Source organism: Rhipicephalus microplus, chromosome 8 (assembly GCF_043290135.1).
Source record: "Rhipicephalus microplus isolate Deutch F79 chromosome 8, USDA_Rmic, whole genome shotgun sequence".
In the NCBI taxonomy this organism is placed as follows: Eukaryota; Metazoa; Arthropoda; class Arachnida; order Ixodida; family Ixodidae; genus Rhipicephalus; species Rhipicephalus microplus.
In genome coordinates this window covers 76883856-76905196 of record NC_134707.1, presented here as the reverse complement: position 1 = coordinate 76905196, position 21341 = coordinate 76883856, and the positions used below count along the sequence as shown (strand labels likewise).

Genomic DNA, 21341 nt, shown 5'->3' with positions numbered 1-21341 from the left:
ACACTGGTTTTCAACTCCATTGCGCACATACGTCCCCTTCCCCCTCTCTCCCCTTCTAACTTCACCCCTCTCTTGCCACGCTGACGCAAGTAGTATCTGCTATCAAGTTTTCTTTTGTTGAAAAAAAAAACCTACTGCTTGCGCTGTACAACCGTTCACTGACCACCCCATTCATATGGGGTCGCCAGTGATAAATAAAAATAGCAGCTATTACTATGCCGTGAGATTGTTAGGTGAATTATTTGGTAAATTATCTAAAGCAATAGGTAGCATGCGTCGCCATTGCAGTTATCTTCCCAAATTCATTAAAAAAACTATATGTTTCAATGTTTCTTTCTTTGGTTCAATACGGAACTGTAGTCTTGGGGACCACTACTGTCGAAATTGTTCAGTGACTCTAGGTACCACGAAATAAAGCTATACGCCTTCTTTCCAGGGTGCCTTATCTTTGGCATGCCTAGGTGACATATTCGTATGGTTGCCTGTGTTGCCTTAGGTTCACCTGTTGCTTTCTTTTCGTTTTGCTGTCTTTATCACTACAAGGATTTTACTCGGTTTTTCAAATGCTTACGCAATACCTTTGTTCATTATTTCTGACCGTGTTTGCCTACTTTTTCTGCTGTTCCGTTCATGCATTAGGTTTAAGGCATGCCTTGAACTGCTGTAACCGCTCAGTGTGAGGAGGCCAGGTTCTCCTCAAGCTGCTCAGTGAAGCTTTTCGCCTGGTCTCCTCGCAACCTTCTTGCGGAATAAACCTCATTCAATAATTCAATTCAATAAAGGCACCACATTGTAACCTCTAAAGTAGGGCCGGTAGGGGATCTCATCTGTGCGTTGTCGAACAATAAAACTCGTAGCGTGTGCATTAACTAAAAGTGGACTGTGGGTCTCTGCGTCCAATGAGCGTATTCTGTGCTTCATTGTCAATTAGCAGTGATTGGCATGTTCCAGTAGAAAGCACCAGTTCTACACTTCGTGCTTTGCGCCTCTCAAGCTTTCTCCCCAAAGCAACGCCTCTATGAACGCAACCGTCAACACCACCGCCAGTGTAAGCATTAGCGCCCGCAGCTTCGCATCTACACATAATTCCTGTAGCAGGAGATGTCTTTGATGTCGTTATATTGATCCGCAGATTGAATTGGTCAAAATACTTTCATGGCTGTTTCGAACTAAACTAATTTATCCGGATGAGCACGAGTGATGATCTTTGGATAAGTGGTTATGGTACTTGACTGCTGACTCAGAAGTCGCGGTTGGTGTCTCGGCCTCAGTGCTCAAACTTCGGTGGAAGCGAAAAGCTAGAGGTTCGTGTCCTGCGTGTTGTCAGTGACGTAAATAAGACGAGATGGCTTAAATCTCTGTAGCCCTTCACTACAGCGTCTTTTAGTTCGGGACGTCCAATGATAGATATATTTACAATTATGAATTACTACATGTAAAATTTGATTTGATTGATTGATATGCGGGGTTAAACGTCCCAAAACTAGCATATGATGATGATCGATGCCATTGAAGGGCTCCGAAATTTTCGCTCGGGTTTTTTTAAAGATTTCAAACTTTCGTGTGCCACATGTGTGATTAAAGCTCACAAGTTCTTGCATGATTTTCTCTAAAAAAAGATGAAGACCAACACTTCATAATGGCAAGTTTTTATTGCGAATGAAAAAAACTTTACACCATCTTCCTAAAGAGAACCATGATGAGAGGTGAAACAGCAGCGTTGCGCTTGGGTGGCATCACGGGTTCAACGGCACTAACATGGGTGCTGGGGCGAGCGCTCCTGGTGGTGGTGAAAAGCGTGCATTTACAAAAAAAGAGGTGTAAAACCTTTTTAGAGGTCCCTAAAAACCATGTAGAGTATCTTCTCCGGTACCCCATTGGTTAGAGACGCCGCCCTGGCTCGCTAGACCAAGGCCTGCTGGGCCAGAAGGTCTGAGCAGCCGAGCAGGGCCGTCTGCCAGTCCTCTCACCTAGTGTTTGGATTGGGAGTAATGGCGTTGTTATCTTCGCCGGCCCACGCCATGTGGTAGGTGTATGCCAATTCCCAACAGTGATGCCACTGTCTTGTGACCATCGGTTTGAAATGTTTCACTATGGAAGGACATAATAATGTATTCGTCTGGAGGCGAAGCAAAATGCGCTTCTTTGCTTTCGTCAACCCCCTTGCGGGAGGAGGGTAGCGACGATGACTTTTTCGATAATATTGAAGATTTCTTTAAAGCAATGGGTGGCGTAGGTTTTGCGATGGCTCGCGCATCAGGTTTACTGCGTGTGATTGACGAGCCGGCGGTGTTGCGAGTGGCGTTATTGGTAGCGGCGCTAGCGGCAGGTGCTGCTGGGGAACAGAGAAGGCGGGAGCTGCGGCGTGCGGGCGGCAGGCGAAGGAGAGAGTGACGTCATCGTGCGCTGCTAGGGGAGCATGACGTCAACGAGCAGCTGCGGCGTGACGCACTTGGCGCCGCTTCAACGCCTGCGGTGAGGGGAGCGCATTGTGGCGAATTCGTATGGATACACGCAAGGACAGCGTTACGCAGGCTTGTCAAAGAACTGCTTTGCATCTAAAAACGTGTACCTTTGTTCACTGTGCGTCGACATAGAACAACGTCTTGAGTAAGATGGTGGAAATCTGCCCTGAACTTTGCGACGTGGTACTTTTCCAGCTTTATTTGTAAAACTCTATGGCCATAACGGATTTTATACAGTGTACCAGTGTGCCATGGACACTATTTAGAGACTACTGGGTAGTAGTAGTCCAGCCATCAAAATTAGCTTTACGTTCTCCTGTTCCCACTCTGTAAAGGTACTTTCAGTCAACCATGAACAACGTACTTTGCCACCTTGACTTCTATAGACAGTTTTAAAGACCTTAGTCTTTCTTGCGAAACTTGACATAGAAATAATGGCCAGTCCGTCTGTCTGTCTACCGCTCTGTTGTTCAGACGATGTCTGCCATGCATGATTCAGCCACGTGGCCAAAATTTGAGCACTTACTGGCTGAACGCCCAGCCAACTTCAACTGGTCTCAGCGTACATACTTGTAAAAAGTGTCCCCCAAAAAAGAGAATATTAAGCATACCTGAGGTGCAGCATCAATACGCAAGTACTAAGTGGTATGTTCTCTTTTAGAAAATACATAGATAGGTAAACATAGAGACCCTAGTGCTTCTGACGCTGCGACAATATGCAGGAAAAAGTCCTCTGTCGAGGATATGTTGCTGCCACTTGGCAGGACGTAAATGGTACGAGAACTGCATCACGCCTAGCCTTGTATGAGACCGTGACTCATGTAGTACGGCTGGCCGAATACTATCGTCATTCGGCGACGTTTGCAGAGAAACACGCAGATACGTGGCCACTTTTTTTACGTCAGTGGCTTCTGAAATTTGAAAAATAATTAGTTGGAAGCATTTTCAAGGTAAGCAGGCATGCACACGATAGTTCTCAACAATAAGTTGCGTCAAGCAAATGTTGCTACGAAGTATTGTTGACAGAAAAGCAGAAATATCATTTTTATGATATCAAAAGGTTAAGTTTTTTTAAAGGGTGGCTGTTTTTTCACAATAGCACTAGTTCTTTTTTAGTGTCTTGGAAATTCTATGGAATATAAATTTCATCCTTTGAACAGATACCTTTTAGACGAAGTACTTCTTTGCTCAAATGTACGCGTTGCATGGAGTTCTGATGACTGTAGCGATGCCGCTATTCTGTGATATCACCGCTCTGGTGAAGGTTTCTGTTGCGGAAAATACGGTGCCACCTATCGTTAACGTAAGTGAATATCTGTTTATATACTGCAAATTGTTATTCACGTGAAATAGGGAAGAATTGCCTTCTAAAGTGTTTCCACACCCATATCTTTCCTTCGGACCAACAGTTAAACCATGTCGCATGCCTTGGTTGAAACAGAGTTGTGCATGTTGCATGATAGCACTAAATCTAGAACGCGATAACAGACTCACTTTGGTTGCTGTTCGAGATTGTTAACAGGCTCGAGGTTTCTGACGAAGGCAGTCCAAGTTCGATGAAAGACTAATCGAGAACGCAGACTAACGCAATTTAGATGCGTTTCAGTGAACTACTGTAATGGAGAAGTCATCAAGTAGCCTTAAATGTTTCATTCATTACAGTGAACAAAGTGCTTTGTAACGTTAGCGTTCATAATGAAACATGGGAATTATTGATCAGTATTCAAAACTTAGCCGTGCGGAGAGTGCTGCAGATGAGTTGCAGGTAGACAAAAAAACTCTGACAGACAACGCTAAAATGCTGAAATGAGTGAAACCTTCTTTCACATGCTAGTATCTCTACCACGCACCACGACGCTTGGTGATTTTTATTCCTTGATTGAACAAGCATGCCACTGCGCAAGGAACGAGCGGCCGAGGCATAGTTTACAAATATTGACACCTTTCTGCGCGAGGCGATGTTGGCCTTTTTGTGCAGAAAAAATTGCTGGTACACGATAAGTTAAACTAAAACGCGTGCTCTGCACTGACAACACCGTAGCTTTTTAAAATTGAATTCCCAACTCACGCATGACATCCAGCAGTATCTCCACAATAACTGCATTCGGATTTCCCACTATTCGGTGGCTTCACCGCCGCTCTTCGTGTTCAGTGCCATCACCGTACCAATTTGAACTTCAGCCGCCGTCACTTTTGTTAAGTTTTTGGCAGTACGATTCGCTAATGATAAGAATCTGCCTGGCATTATATAAATGTGTGAAAACAAAAGCGACAATGGCTTGCTGATTGATTGATATGTGGGGTTTAACGCCTCAAAATCACCATATCATTATGAGAGACGCCATAGTGAAGGGCACCGAAAATTTAGACCATTTGGGGTTTTTTTATTCTGCACCAAAGTCTGAGCCCATGGGCCCATAGCATTTTCGCCTCCATCGAAAATGCAACTGTCACATCTGGGATTCGATTCCGCGACCTGCGGGTCAGCAGCCGAGTACCATAGTCACTATACCACTGCGGCGGGGCAAAAGCTACATTGTCTGCGATGTCAGTCCACGAAACATCAACAGGAAGACAGTGTGCTATTTTTTTATTATTTCATCTTTAGTTACGGATACTGTCAGTCAGTCAGTCTTACATAGGGTTATTACAGGAGCGGAAAAAGAAGTACATGAAAACATAGCGATCCTTGTAAAAAGACACCATAGTTAACAAATATCATCAAAAGTAACAAGTTAGAAAACAAAAATGAAGTCAGCCAAAAGAAAAAAAACGCAACAAAGAACTTGACCATTAAATACACTGGAGCATGCAGAGACAGATAAAGCATCATTATTTACAAACGAGAATATGTGCTGTTTTAAAAACATATCTATGGATGAGCATAAAACGGCTTCATCGCTCAATGATTTGCATTCATTGATAGCTCTTGGGAAAAGGTTACACCTAAATAAACGGTAGATACAGCAGGTGCAGAAATAAACATTGAATGACAATGTCTAGAAGGTTCAGTACGAAAAATATTGAGACAGTCAGCATACCTTTAATGAACCCGGTCATTAATAATGAGGTAAATATACTTGAGTCCTTCGTGTTTTGTCCTAGCTTGAATCGTTGGTCGCTCCGACAGTACACATGGTTGAGATAGGGAATCTGTCCACCGATATTTATTAAATAAAAACCAGATTACTAAACGCTGAATTTTTTCAATAATTGGTACTTTTGTAACCATGAATGGATCCCAGGCAATTTTCGCACATTCAATTATTGCTCCAATAAGTGTTTCGTAAGCTAAACATTTTTATTTCTTGTGTCGCAAACGGCCAATAGTGCCTAATAATCCCCAGGACCCTAGTGGCTTTTGCGCACACATGATCTATGGCATGATTCCAGCGAAGATCACTTGTAAAACTCAAACCAAAGTACTTATGTTGTTCAACTCTTTTCAGTGAGTTATTATAAATATAAGCAAAAATTTTTGATTCCTAGTGACTGTCTTAACTACTGTTTTCCCAGGGTTCAGCACAATTTTCCATTCATCCCACCATTTTTTATTTTCTGTAAATTTACGAGTTATTTTACCTGGTCACCTGTTGTGTCGACTTTATTGTATAGATTGCAATCGTCTGCAAATAGCCTAATAGAAACGTCAATTTCCTTCAGAAGGTCATTTATAAATAACAGAAAAAGAAGTGGGCCCAGGACACTGCCTTGGGGTACTCCCGACTTAACAGCTGGAGCAGTTGTTATATGAGCAAAAAAAAAAAGAAGTGCCATCAAAATAAGTACGCAGCACGCATTACCAAACGTTTGCTTTATTGTACAACATTTATGTTACGTGGCAAGTTCAATATGCCGCAATATACCTGGAACACGCAGTGTTCTACTCGGCCATATGACAATCGCTTGATTGATATGTGGGGTTTAACGTCCGAAAGCCGCCATATGATTATGAGAGACGCCGTAGAGGAAGGCTCCGGAAATTTTGACTACCTTGGGTTCTTTAACGTGCACCCAAATCTGAGCACACGGGCCTAAAACAATTCTAGCTCTATCAGAAACGCAGCCGCCACAGCCGGGATTCGAACCCGCGACCTACGGGTCAGCAGCTGAGTACCTCAGCCACTAGACCACCACGGCAGGGCCAAATGAAAATCGCATATGGTTATTGATTGACGGCTAAACATAAGCGGTCAAGTATGTTCCTGGCCGTTAAAGTGGAAGTAATCTAAGCACCTTTCGAGCACCACTGCTCTCGGCCCCGCCGCGGTGGTCTAGTGGCTAAGGTACTCGGCTGCTGACCCGCAGGTCGCGGGTTCAAATCCCGGCTGCGGCGGCTGCATTTCCGATGGAGGCGGAAACGTCGTAGGCCCGTGTGCTCAGATTTGGGTGCACGTTAAAGAACACCAGGTGGTCAAAATTTCCGGAGTCCTCCACTACGGCGTCTCTCATAATCATATGTTGGTTTTGGGACGTTAAACCCCACAAATCAATAAAGCACCACTGCTCTTTTGGCTTTCTTTTGTTTTTATACTTTATTATGAACGGCTTGGTCCAAACACCTTGGCTTGGTCCAAACACAAAAGGAACCTCACTTCCTAGCTGGGTAACCAGCATGGCACAATTAATTTCTACTGCGAACCCAACCTTACAGAACCCGAAAATTCGCTGATTTTCACATAAAAATGACGTGGAGCAAATCTTGTCGTGAGTGTACAACTTCCGTAAGACGACGGAATGAATTGTGCGGAACGTGCGATATGAAAGCCGAACTGTGAAAAAAAAGGGTTCTACCTCTTCGTTTTTAGCATAGCTACCTCAGGTAAACAATTTTTTTGTGTGGTCAGGAACGACAACTGACAAGTCGCACAATGATATATGTGATACATACAATATAATCAATTTTCTTCTAAAAGCACAACAAAATAATAAATGTTGTTAGGCTTGTGCATTTTTTTCATAACGGCCACTCTTGCTCGTTATCCTCACGAACGTCAGTCAAAATTTCGCAAAAGCCGTACAACTGATAGAGAAAAATTTTAAAAGTAAGCAAAAGATTGCTTTTATGCTGATCCTAGTTTCAAACCCAGCCGTGTTTGGTCCCTCATTGGCAGAAGAAACTAACTGTTTTCTTATACCACTGCCACGATCCAATAAAATGCCACGAGTTCGAGAAGCAAAAAAAAAAGAGCATGCTAGCACGAAAACATCAGCATCGCTTTTTGTGTGCCACCATGTCCCTGTGAACAGTTTTAATTTCGTCCGTACCTGGAGACAATGAATAATGAAATACGCATGTGTGACAAAGACTGATTGAAAAAATATAGACTGCAGTTTGTCAGCCACAAACAAATGCTGTCATCACCGAGAAATCGCAACTGCGCGCACACGCACGATCTTACGTACCTGTGGTAGGCGCTACGACAATACAAACAGACCGCGAGTGCAAAAACAAACTTCAATCTTACAGTCCAGGAAAAACAAAATCTATTGTTTCTTCAAAGGGTGCCAGCATTTGCTTGCCCTGCGGGAAAGAGTCGAAAATTCCTGACGATTTTAAAAAAGTAACAGTGCTGAAAGCATACGACACCAACCACTTGCAACACGTTCGCACCATCGCATATTATCACATTTGACCCCGAGCGAATCGAAATGTTTCAGCACGTATCAGAGACTTATTTCCTACCTTTACTACATCAAATGAGACAAAATTTTGTGTGCCAGAACGAAAAAGAAAAAAATGGTTGATTCCACGTACAGTGGGAGTCAATGATATGCGAAGCCGGAATGAGGAAGGTGGAATAGTCCCTTTCAAATCGAGAGAAGAATACGAGGCGGACGTAAATTATGCCGTCTTTGAGTTCCGTGTCATGATTATCATGTTTGTGCCCGGCATTTGTGCTCGTTGTCTATACAGGTCACGTAATACCAAATTTGCTGTATGTGAAGCTAGTGCAATGACCACGAGCGCACTATTAGCTTTGTATATAGTCATGTTTTATGTGACACGCATGCCATGATTGTCATGCTTGAACGTGTCATTTATCTCCATCGTCTATTCACGTCATGTAAAACCAAATGTGGTGTAGCGAAGATAGCAAAATGGCCGTGAGTGCATCTTCAGCATGGTATGTAGTCATGTTCCTACATGACACGTATATGATAATTATCATGTTTGCAGCAGTCACATATTTTCATAATCCATTCACGTCACGTAACACCAAATTTGGTATAGGTAAAGCTAGCGAAACGACCGTGAGTGAAGTATGAGCGTGGCATGTAGGCATATTTTACATGCCACACATCTCATGATTATCACGTTTGGACATGTCATTTATCTTCGTTATCCGCTCGCGTCGTGTAATACCAAATTGGGTATATGTGAAGCTAATGAAATGGCTGCAAGCACGATGAGCGTGGCATGTAGTCATGTTCATAAATGACAGGCATATCATGATTGTCATGTTTGCACCAGTCATATACCTTCGCCATCCATTCACATCTCGTAACACCAAACTTGGCATATGTTAAGCTAGCGAAATCAAAGAAGCGCACTATGGGCGCAGCATGTACTCACGTTTTACATGACACGCATGCAATGATTATCATATTTGCACCACTTATATACCTTCGTCATCCATTCGCATATCGTAACACCAAACTTGGTATATGTTAAGCTAGCGAATTCGCAGCAAGCGCAATACGGGCGTAGCTTGTACTCACAATTTACATGATTCATATGTAATGATTATCATGTTTGCACCACTCCGCCTTTCTTCGTCATTCATTCACCTCATGTAATACCAGAATACGAATTTGGTGGCAGCGGTGACAACGTTAACCCATGTTTACAAAGAGTAAGGGCAGCCGATGACAGCAACAGTCGGCACTTCACAGATGCACACTATGGAAGACGACACGTCATCAACGGCCCTAGAACCTCCTGCCCCAACTACGCAGGAAAGCTTGGTACAGGACGCAGAGCCCCAGTCTCATCACACATCCCGCCACCAGCGCCCCATCACCTTTTTCTGTTGTATTTTGTTGTCCAGGATACGCCAAATCCTGGACATCAAATCCTGGACACCACTCAAGCACTGGTGCCATTCTACCTATACCTGACTGCCTGCAAGCCCTTGTTTCACAAAGTGAGGCCGGCAGACGAGCTTTTATGCAAGATTTCGAAACTCGCTTCGCTACCCACTTGCTCTCTTTTGAGGCCACCTTCGCCCAACGTGCCCCGATGGCGGATGTCGTCACCGACCTAGCTGCGCGGCTCTCTGTCGTTTAGGAGCAGTCCGTGTTTCAGCAACGTTTGTCTACCGCGGTCAAACGAAATGTTCCTCTGTCAGCTCAGCTTTGGTTTTTTGAAGCACAACTTCCACCACCTACCTTCGATGGCACGACGTCGTGGGCAGCATTTTTGGTGCATTCCGAGTCCGTTGCTGCCCTAAGCGGTGTTTAGAGTAGGAAGTTGATGATGGCATCCTACCGCTGTTCGCCAGTTGTTAAGGGTACGAGGTCGATGATGGCCCGGTGGGCTATTTCGAGGTAGCTGGCTACCCGCTGTTGTCCGCACAGCCGAGCTTCAACAGTGAGGAGACGCGTTCGTGAGAGAGAATGAAGATTTATTTACACAATAGTTCAAAGATAGGAACTGTACAAAGATTGAGAAGATTCAGCTGATAGTTACAAAATGCTTCGTCTTTTATAGGCCGTTAATTCTTTACACGGCAGTCTGAAGAAGGCGGTGACCATTGCTGCTGCGAATAAAGTGACGTGATGTCTCAGTGGTTCACTAACCAGAAAGGGTGCAGAAATTGGGCCACACGTACGTAAGTGAGAATGTCCAATGATCATCACAAGTGCAACACACAATGACGCACGCAGCCCACGCCTTGAGGCACCGCAGGGCGAGGGGGTAGAGTCCGGAGAGGGAAAGTTGAGCTCCTCCAGGTAGATAGCCGCTGACACGAACGTTGCAGCGGTTCATGGCTTCTTTCTGCTAAAGGCTTCCAGAACTCTCTCGAACATGGTAGTTCAAACGCTCGATCCCTGAGAACGGTTTCTTCGGCGCCTTTCCACGCTTCCAAACTGTTAGAGTTTTGCGACGGCCTCACGTAGATGACAATAGCCGAGTCGATATGCGACTTCATGAGAAACGCCACACTGGCGCCGTCCTATGCTGTTGGAGCCTGTTCAAGAAAAGGGTTGTCTCACGAAGTTTTTTTTTTTTTGAAACCCGACCACAGAGAACTAACTCGAAACCCTACAGAACAGCGACGTGCTTTTCGCTTCCGTCTGGGCACCGATATCGGAGAAAAAGCCTTCTCGCAGACCGGCTCGCGCACAATGGCGTCTGCTTAGACAAACTGCCAGGCCAAACGTAACAACGACTGGACATTTCAAAATAAAGCTCAGGCGCTCGTTGTGCAGCTCCATGGCGCCGCGGTTAAATACTTCGAGCACATACCGCAAGTCATCCGCTCGAACTATGAAGCTCTGGTCTTCACGCTGGAAACCGGATTTGGCGACCGTCATCTTCAGCTCTACCTTACACAACTGAAACACGTCCGGCAAGGTCACCCCGACTTTCAAGAGCTCGCTGCTCATGTAGACAGCTTTTTCCGGACGATCTTGTTGGGTCGGTCTACCACAACCATGGACTTTATTGCTGCTAATGTCTTTGTTGATACCATCAATAACAGAAGCATCAAGCACTTCGTCCTCCTCGCTCGGCCGATTGACGTACGATCAGCTTTAGCTGTCGCTATTGAGGTGGAGATACAGGAAAGCTCGCAAGCAGCTGAGGATCCATACCAGAGGCCAACCTACGAGGACGCGCCATCCCGGACCCGGCGTTCGGCTCCTACTCGGCTCCATGATGCTACAACGGCCGCATCACGATGTTGGGCATTTTGCTCAGAACTGCCATCGGGTGACCGAGTCGCTGACAAACTCAGCTTTTCCTATGCAGTCTTTCTCGGGAAACTACAACGTGGGCCATCGAGGGCATGACCCCGTATGGTGGCTGAAGCCCCTCTTCTTTCACTTGGCTCCTTCACAGAGATGCCATCTCTGCCGGTGAAGCTTGGAGACCCGCCGTAACACATTAAAGCACTGGTGGACACAGACGCTGCATTCAGGTTTTTAGCGATAAGTTTCTTGTTTGGAAGATTCTCGGTGAGCCCTGAACAAGTCATCGATCAACCCCATGTCGCCCAAGCTGACGGAGCCACTCTACCTACTTTCGGCGAAGTCTGCCTGAATATGTGTGCGCTTGGGAAGACAGTGAGACAGCGGTTCTTTGTTGTCCCAAACCAGTGTGTGCCAGTGATCTTAGGCTGTGATTGGTGCACAGAGTTTGGCATTAGTTTGCAGTTTAACAGCACTGATTGCGCCATTGAACTGATATCTACCGATTCGACTTGATTCGAGCAAGTGTCCAAACTTCGAATAAAGTTTGCTCTAGGCAGTCATATTTCCCGTTGAGTCATGTCATTTACAGATCTGTTGACAAAGAGTGCTCCCTGCTCGCTGACAACTACCGCATGATGAAAAGTCTGATTATCAAATTTTCTTCGAAAGTCGGCATTCTATCAAAGGGCAAGAATGCGGCCGTGGGCTAAAACAGAAGTGAACAACCTGAAATTGAAAAATCATCCCTGCTTTTCAATCTTGTGTTCACGGCAACCTCAGTTACCATTCTCTTGTCGCCTGCTGCGTGGGTTCCTGTTTACCACCTCGACAAGTCCTTTGCTGACAAGGACATTTTTGTACAAAGTACCAATTGTTCCCGGTCTGGAGGGGATTTCGCAATGCCACGGGCCCTCCATCACTGTTCCGGCAAAACCTTTGCAATGCTTGTCTTCAACTTGTCCGACAGTATTCTGTGCGTGCCGTCAGGCATCATCTTCAGTAGCTGTACTTACCATCAAGCACCATCTGTCGTAGCAGTAGTACAGCCCATAGAACCTTCGCCCCCAACTGCATGGCTCTTAGACTGGGATGAATTCAACTTCGGCCCCAACTTTACTCCGTCACAGAAACCCGAGATTCAAGCACTTCTAACGAAATTTCGTGACTGCGTGGCGATGTCACTGAGTGAGCTCGGCCACACTCCTTTTGTGCAGCACAGAATCAACATCGACTCTGAAGTTCCTGTTCAGCGTCACCCGTGCCGAGTCTCTGCCTCTGAAAGCACCGAAATTGCTATGGAAGTGGATGACATGCTTAAGCGTGGTATCATAACGCGCTCGTCAAATCCGTGGTCATCTGCCTTAGTTCTTGTGAGAAAGAAAGACAGCACAATCCGTTTGCGCGTTTACTATCGACAGCTAAACAGTGTCAACAAGTCTGACGTGTATCCGCTTCATCGTCTTGACGACGCCCTTGACCGCCGGCATGGTGCCCGTTTTTTTCACTACGCTGGATCTACTTTCGAGCTATTGGCAGGTGAAACTAGACCCGAGTGACGCTGAGAAGACCGCCTCTATAACTACGGATGGCCTATACCAGTTTACCCGCCAGCCATTTGGTCTCTCCAACGCTCCTGCTACATTTCAGCAATTATTAATTAGGCCGGGTTCTTGAGCATCTCAAGTAGTCAATGGCTCTGGTATATTTAGACGACATATTTAACCATGCTCTCACGTTTCCCAAACACCTGAAGCATTTGGAAATGGTCTTGCGTGCTCTCCAAGACGCTCGCCTTTGTGTTAAACTTTCCAAGCGCTTTTTCGGCTTTCGTAATTTACTTACTTGGGGCACGTAGCGAACGCCAAACGCAACAACCCAGATCTCACGAAGCTCCAAGCCGTTACCTGTATTTTGCCTCCCACCACGGCTAAGCAGCTCAAAAGTTTCTTGGACTCCACTTAATACTTCAGATGCTTTGTCTCTGACTTCGCTTCTCGCGCGGTACATCTCAATGAGCTACTGAAGAAAAAAATTCGCTGAAAATGAAGACCCAACCAAGAAGCTGCCTTCCGCGACCCCAAGATTGCCCTCCGAGCACCACCGACGCTCGCGCACTATGACGGGAATGCCCCAACACTTTTACACAGCGATGCCAGTGGTCTTGGCCTCGGAGCTGTTCTCTTGCAAGTTAACGAGGACGGGCAGGAGAGACTGGTCGCTTATGCCAGCCGCCAGCTCAGTGAACCAGACAACCGATACGACGCCCCTGAACTTGAGTCCTTGGCCGTAGTTGAGGCAGTCGAAAAATTTCGTCCGTACGTTTATGGTAAAAGCTTCACGGTCGTTACCGACAACGTCGTCCTTCGCTGGCTTCAAACAAAAGCAGACCTCAATACTAAACTCACCATGAGGGTTCTCAAACTCAAGATTGCAACTTTTTGCTATTGTCCATCACAGCGGCGCTCGCCATCGAGACGCTGACTACCTTTCTCGCCACCCGACAGCTTTCAACGACATCTCCCCAGTCTCTGCAGTGTTTGATGTACAAATCACACAGCTATAAGACGCAGAAATTGTCGATATAACCCGACGACTATCCGGGGAAGTACGCACTTCCAAACTTCGTCGTAAATGTCTTTCTGCATCGTATGTCGTCCGAGAGGAAATTATTTATCACTGAAATTATCGGGCCGGTAGCCATGCTAAAATCGGTGCTATTCATCCGCCACGTCACTCCGACTGCCGGTCACTTTGGGCTGCACAAGACGCTGGCATGCATTAGAGAGAGTTTTTGGTGGCGGCGCTTGCTTAGTGACATTTCCCGCTACCTTTCGTCGTGCCCACTCAGTCAAGCACGGAAGGGCACCACAAATCCACTACCGATCCCTATGCAACCTACCCCTTTCCCGGAAACACTTTTGAGATTCTTGGACTTGATCATATGGAACCATTTCCACGTACATCACGTTGCAAAAAGTTCCTCATCGTCGCCACCGACTATCTCACGAAGTGGACCGAAGTCAGGGTCGTCCCTGACTGCTTCACTCTGCACGTCCTATCGTTCATCAAAGAGTGGGTCATCTTTCAACACTTCAAGCCACGCTTGCTCATCACTGACCATGGCGCAGCATTCACGTCCCGCGCATTTGAACGACAATAGAATTCGGCATGCCACGGCTACTCCCCAGCACCCACAAACAAACGGTCTGGCAGAATGTACAAACCGTACCATAAAGGACACTCTGTCGCCATACGCGAGTTCCAGTCATAACAACTAGGACGAATACAACGCCGCAGCTGTCTTCGCCCTCAATACGTCACAGCAGAAAGTCACACAGTATTCACCGTTCAAGCTTGCGTATAGAAGGACGCTCAAGCTTCCGCAAGAGAGCTTCTTTGATTTGAACACAACAATGCAAAACCATCTGGATGATATCAGTACTTCGGAGCTTCTTCTGAGGGCTCACTTTAGAGCGCACCTGGCCATAGCACATCAACAAGCAGAATTCCACTCGCTTTCCAACGAAAACCACACCCCGTTCAAACGAGGAGACTTAGTGCTGGTTCAACACACCCAGCGTGTTCCACAGCGTTGCCAGGAGTTTTTTTCCGGTATGCCGGCCTATTTTGCGTGGTGAAAGCCCTAGGCCCTGCTACATTCCACCTGGAAGTTATTCCCGAACTGTGATCCAAAAGCAAAAGCCGTGTTTTTTCCGCCCATGCAAGCCAGAATAAATTTTCTGTGCCGCGTAATTTCTGTATAACGCCTCTTCGTCTTCTGGTTGAGACCCCAGGGGAGAGGGAGTGGCGAATGTTGTGGATGAGAGCAACGGGGTGACCTGTGCGTGAGGGGTAGACCGGGGAAAAGCGAACGACCAAGACAGAGCTGTGTTTTATCGTGTGCGAGTGAGTGACTCTTGTACGTTACAATATATATAAATATATATATATATATATATATATATATATATATATATATATATATATATATATATATATATATATATATATATATATATATATATATATATATATATAGAACTTGAAGGGAAGGCACGATAGGTCCGGGTATTTTCTATATTGAATTAACTTGCAGATAGCACATAAGAAAAGGATCGTATTTACTAACGTTTCGGCCGTGGCACAGCCGAAACGTTAGGCAGAACCATGGAGAAAAGTAGGCAGAACCATGGAGGCATACAAAGGCATCGTCGATTCATGGCAAACGGTAGGCGCCTCTCTTCGGAATCTTTCTAGGGGGCGGTAGTCCACACAAAATCGCCACGATCCGTCCTTCTTTTTTACTAATACCACCGGGGATGCCCAGGGACTGGAGGATGGTTCATTAATATCCTTCACTAGCATCTTGTTCACCTCCTTCTGAATTATGCTCCGCCCAAAAGCAGACAATCTGTAAGGACGTTGGTGAACGGGGTTCGCATCACCTGTGTGTATGCGATGCTGGACAAAGGACGTCTGTCCTAAGGTCGGTCGCCAAAATCGAAAATATTCTGGTAGGCCTCGAGAAGATGTTGTAGGGCTTCAACTTGCGGAGGCGGAAGATCAGTGGCGATCATGTCTAAAATTTGACGGCTGCCCGAATGTGTTGCGAGTGGTGTGCGCTGCGGTGAAACAAGGGTGTCTAAGGCAAGCACTTAAATTTGTGAATCGAGCAACGGACACAGGTGGGCCACAGAAATGCCTTGTGGAAGCACGTGATTCACGTAGCTGAAATTTACAAGTGGTAGACAAGTTTTGTTATCTGTGATGCTGAGCACCGTGTAGGGCACTGAAACATTGTGCGCAAGGAGTACGTCGGTGAGAGGGGTAGCGTAATAGTCACCATCGGCACAGCTGGTGAGCCCAGAAAATTGACGTACGTCACAGCTTTAGAGGGCAGGTGAACAAAGTCGCTGCATTGTAATGGGCTTATAGGTTGGTACGGGGTGTCACTGATTTGTGGCAGTTCAAGGCGGAGCACACCAGCGGAGCAATCAATCAGAGCAGAATTGGCGGCAAGAAAATCGAGGCCTAGTATGAAGTCGTGGGGACATGTTGCAAGCACGGTAAAAAGGACCACTTGATGACCGGCTACGGTAAGTTGAGCTGTGCACATAACGATGACAGGGACTGTTGCGCCATCTGCAACTTGGACGACATTGGTCAACAGGCGTGAGGACCTTCTTCATGCGACAACGATAACGCGAACTCATAATACAGACGTGGGCACCAGTATCTATCAAAGCTTCAACAGGTGTGCCATCAACATATTCTTCAAGGTTGTTCCAGTTCAAACGTAAGGGCAAAAGAGGATTTTTGGTTAAGTCGACAGGGCAGCTTCGCCTCTAGAAGCTGCGCAGCCTAGTTTTTCGGGGACATGCGGCGGTTAAACGATGGCGAGGGAGAGCGGCGACGCTTATTTGAACGAGAAGGGCGGCTTTGAGGCGGTGGCGACGACGGGACAGGGTGGCCGTAGTCCTCGGGGACAGTAAATGCTGCAGACTTAGCTCGGGTCGAATAACGGTGGTTTGGTGGAGGGAATGAGTTACTGTAAGCGGGGTATGAGCCAGAACACATAGACGGCCACTGGCTGCGGCAGTAACGAGCGACGTGTTCTGCGCGACCACAGCGGAAGCAGATTGCCTTATCATCAGCTGTTCGCCATTCAGGCGGGTTTCTGGTTCGAATAAAGTACGGATGGCGATGTCTCAAGTCCACAGAAGCTATCAAGGGACCAGTATTATCCAGGGCGGGTGCAGTGGACAGGATGCCAAGGTTAGCGAATTCCTGGCGGACAACAGCCTGGATCAAGGCGACAGCTGGCGTTGAGGCGTCGGACAACGTCCGTTTGTTGGCAGCCGGGTAAGCGGCCTCGAGTTCACGTCGGAAGATGCGCGTCACGTCTTCGGTTGTAGACGAATGACAAGGAGTGGCTTCGCGAGGCGACGTTGCCGCGGTGTTGGGTCGGCGCTGGAACTGCTGCAAAATGCGTCGACTCTTCGCCTGCTCGAGACGGCGGCACTTTTTCGTCACGGCGTCGATGGTCGTTACGTTCGTAAATACAAGCAGGCTGAACGCGTCGTCGGCGATTCCTTTTAAACGTGTGAAATCTTGTCGGCCTCAGTCATGTTGGGATTGGCCCTTTGACACAAGGCTAAGACGTCTTGAATATAAATCAAGTAGGGCTCAGTGGACGTCTGTGTACGTACGGCCGATTGCTTTCGGGCATCAAGCTGTTGACCAAACGGGTTGCCAAAAAGGTCGCAGAGCTGTTGTTTAAACATTTCCCAGCTTGTGATTTCGTGCTCATGGGTCTCAAACCAGATGCGAGGGGTCTTGTCGAGATAGAAAATGACATTCGCAAGCATAACGGTTGGGTCCCGGCCATATTGCTTGCTTACGCGCTCGTACATACTAAGCCACTTCTCCACATTCGCGTTGTCCTCTCCAATAAAGGTACCGGGATCATGGGGTTGCGTTAGGGCGACGTACCGGGTTGCTGTCGTTGCTGAGGTAGATGGTGAAGCCGTATCCTCGCCCGGAGCCATAGTAGCAGACTTAAGAAAACGTCCACTGCGTAGCCCTGTTGTCAGAAGAGCACCCAGCACTTCCACCAAAATGTTACGTGGAAAATAACAGTGGTCAGTCTGCAGCCACAATGCAGCTCACCGACAACGTCCACTTCTTCACTCTCAGTCTGAGGCACATTTCTTGGGTATGTTCTACTATGCCCTGTTTGTCAGCCGAAATCACTTATCAATATGTATATATATATATATATATATATAAATATATATATATAAATGTACACAGGCATGGTGGTTGAGTGGCCGTACCGTTGCAAGTAGTCAAGTAGATCCTCCGTGAGCGGTCACAACGTGGTTTATTTCGACGTTGCGGCCTACAATCTGGCCTTCATCAGGATTGAGGGTACAGTTTGTTGGTGCTCAGCTTCATACAATCTTGAATCAGAGGAGGAGAGAGAGAGAAAGAGGAAAAACAAAAAAAGAAAAAAGAAAAAGTGGAAGAAAAGAAAACAAAAATAGAAAAGAAAAAAAAGGAAAATATAAGGTGGGCTCCCCCGGGCGGTCCTTTTCACTCTACCTTCCCCTTCCTTTTCCATCTCTCTCCCTTTTCTTGTTTTCACCTTTAGGATGTCTGTGGTCTGTGTATCCTTCCTTTTACTAACGCGTTGTGCCTGACCAGACGGCACCTCCTGGCTCTGGCGGTTTGGTGTGGGGGAGAAAGAGCTTTTTAAAGAAGTTTAAGCCTCTTACTACTCAGCGCCCCGTCATCTCGTCGTAGAAAGAGGGGCGTCGCGTATTGCTGCAGAGGCTGGCAAGCGGGTGCAATGGCAATTCTTGCCCGCTTCTGGATTACGCGTGCCGTAGGGGCCTTCCAATTGTGCACAGGGTTGCTGTTGGGCATGTCATGTTTCGCATAATTGATTGTATAGTGAGGTAAAAACAGAAACAAACGTACGGCTGTACCTAGGAAGAGTGGTTACACTTGTTTTATTTTCAGTTGTCCAGTGCCCTTCTCAGTTGCTGTGCCGTGAACTCAGTTATTTTTTCATTATTTCCGTTATTGTTTTCTAGTGCTTTAATTGCTACAAGCGTACCCGGATTCTCATTCATTCCTCTATCGAGGGTGTTAAATCGGTGTGACGCTCGTTGTTCATGTTCTCGGTTTGATTTAAATCCGTCTCTAAGAGCGTTACTAATAGTTTGTCGAATGCATGTTCGGGAAGATTGATATGTTTTGATAGGGGAAGATTTGGGGCTGATTTCGCATGGGCTCTGTGATTATTGAAGCGAATCCTAAATGGTGTTTGTGTTTGTTCGATGTACTGCATACTGCACACGTCGTATTCGAGTAGGTATACCACATTAGAGGAATCACATGTTAGCTTTTCTCGTATGTTAATTGAAAACTTTGATTGTGTGCTGGTTGCTTTGTGTGTTTCACGCATCGCTTTACATACAAGACATCTTGACTTTAAACAATGTCGGCATGAATTACTAAGGGGTGAGTTATTGATTTGAGAGTGGACAAGTGTGTCTTTGAGGTTGCGTGGTCGTCGGTAAAGGACTTCTGGAGCAGATGGGAATGTGAGTTTCAGACGTTCACTTTGTTCCAGAATGTTCTAATGTCGTTTAAGAATTTTGTTTACATTGGGGAAATTTGTGCTGTTAGTTAAGCAGAGGTGTGTTCATTGTGGGTCTTCTTGCGGTGGTCGCTTCCTAAGTAAGTCATCACGCTTCAGTTTTCTCGGTTTTTGAACGGCGTCATCAATTACATGTGGCCTTTATTTTTGTTTATCGAGCATGAGTTTTAGCCTCTGTGAGCTCGTGTCAAAATCAGCGTCTCTTGAGCAGATTCGCTTAAACCGGTGAGCCTGGCTGTGTGGAATACTGTTTTTACAGTGGCGCGGGTGATCGCTCAGGTAATGGAGCTATTGTTGTCGATCCTTTGGTTTGCGATATCGGGTTGTAGAAAGTTTGTCTTCTTCTATCGTTAAGGTAACATCAAGAAAATTTACGGTTGCTAGCGAGTAGGTGTGTGTGAAGTGTATGTTTCGATGTACAGTGTTATAAGTGTCGACAAAGCTGAGAAGTTCATCCTCGCTGTTGGTCCAAATATGAAAGATGTCGTCTATGTATCTTCTGTATAACAGTAGTTTCAAGGAACTTTAGGCAAGAAATTTCAATTCTAGCTTTCCCATAAATATGTTGTCATAATTAGGAGTCATTCTGATGTCCATAGCGGTCCCGCTGCTTTGTCGAAAATACTCTTGGTTAAACTCGAATGATTTTAATTCGAGAACCATCGCTGTCTGCAGCTAGGGGGCTGAGCCACTCGGACGCCTCCCGAATGGGCTCTGCCAGTTTTTCACTTTCGCGGCTGAATAAGGACAACCACGCGATTCAAGACCATCACAGCTGCCGCCAGACGATCACCCGATTTGTCTGATGCCAGGATATACCAGGTGGGCCAACTTTTTTTTTGAGCCGTGACACTACTTTTAAGTTCCCACAATGGCGTCGCCCTAGCTACGCCATCGCAGTGCCGACGCAGTGCCATCGACGCGCTGGCAACTAGGCGACAAGCCAGGCCCGCGGCTAGTTCGAAGCCTGCGAAATAAATGTTGTGGAAATTGAGGGGGAGACGCGGTCTCCCGAAGAGTACAACGACACTCAAGGATGGGTTGTGGCCCATGAACGACGCAAGAAGGCAAAAGACAAGAGAAACGCAGAACCAGCCACGAACGCGGGAGGTGCGTCCATGGAGGCGTCTCGGAGACTGAAGGCTTTTTTACATCGCCGGCCAGTGCTAAAAGAACGGGAACTACCAGAAGACGATTACAAGTTTGTAATACGCCCAGGAGGAGGTCTGGACTTGACGCGACAGAGTCTAGCGCTCTTAAGAGACTGTGTTCTATGAGCGGCAAAAGTACTGCCTGACATTGCTGGGGAAGACACTCTCAGAATCAACATGCCACAAAATACCATGATCATGAACACAGCTAGTCTGGCCAATGCGAAGGAATACAGCAACATCAAGGAAATTATGATCAATGACAAGAGCTATGCTACAGCCGCTTATGTAACAGCACCAGAAAACACATCCAAAGGGGTTATCCACGGAATACCGAAGTATGATATTCAAGAAGACATAGAAAAAAGCTTGGTCAATCAGAGGAACCCGACGAGTCTACATGCACGACATATGGGACTTACGGACTCAGTGGTCATTGCTTTCGAAGGGTTGTTTGTGCCGTATTTTGTATACTACCGTGGTGCCGAATATAGGTGCTTCCTATACAAGAAGCAATATGAAACATGCACTACTTGTGGTCGAATTGGACATCGGGCGGATGTCTGCCCACAGCCTGACAGCAAAAAATGCCGTGGTTGTGGGGCGCTCAATCCAACTGAAAACCACCAGTGCGTCCCT

General features: G+C 46.4%; 1 protein-coding gene across 2 annotated transcripts in view; it reads left to right on the top strand.

Moving 5' to 3' along the window:
* Positions 1-3640: 3640 nt before the first annotated feature.
* The window catches only part of LOC142768623 (uncharacterized), a 78284-nt gene continuing 60583 nt past the window's right edge, over positions 3641-21341 (top strand). For both annotated transcript variants that reach the window (XM_075870632.1, XM_075870633.1), the window contains exon 1: positions 3641-3768. In XM_075870632.1, coding sequence (XP_075726747.1) covers positions 3658-3768 — 111 coding nt within the window. In that variant the 5' untranslated portion in view covers positions 3641-3657. The remainder of the gene's footprint in view (positions 3769-21341) is intronic.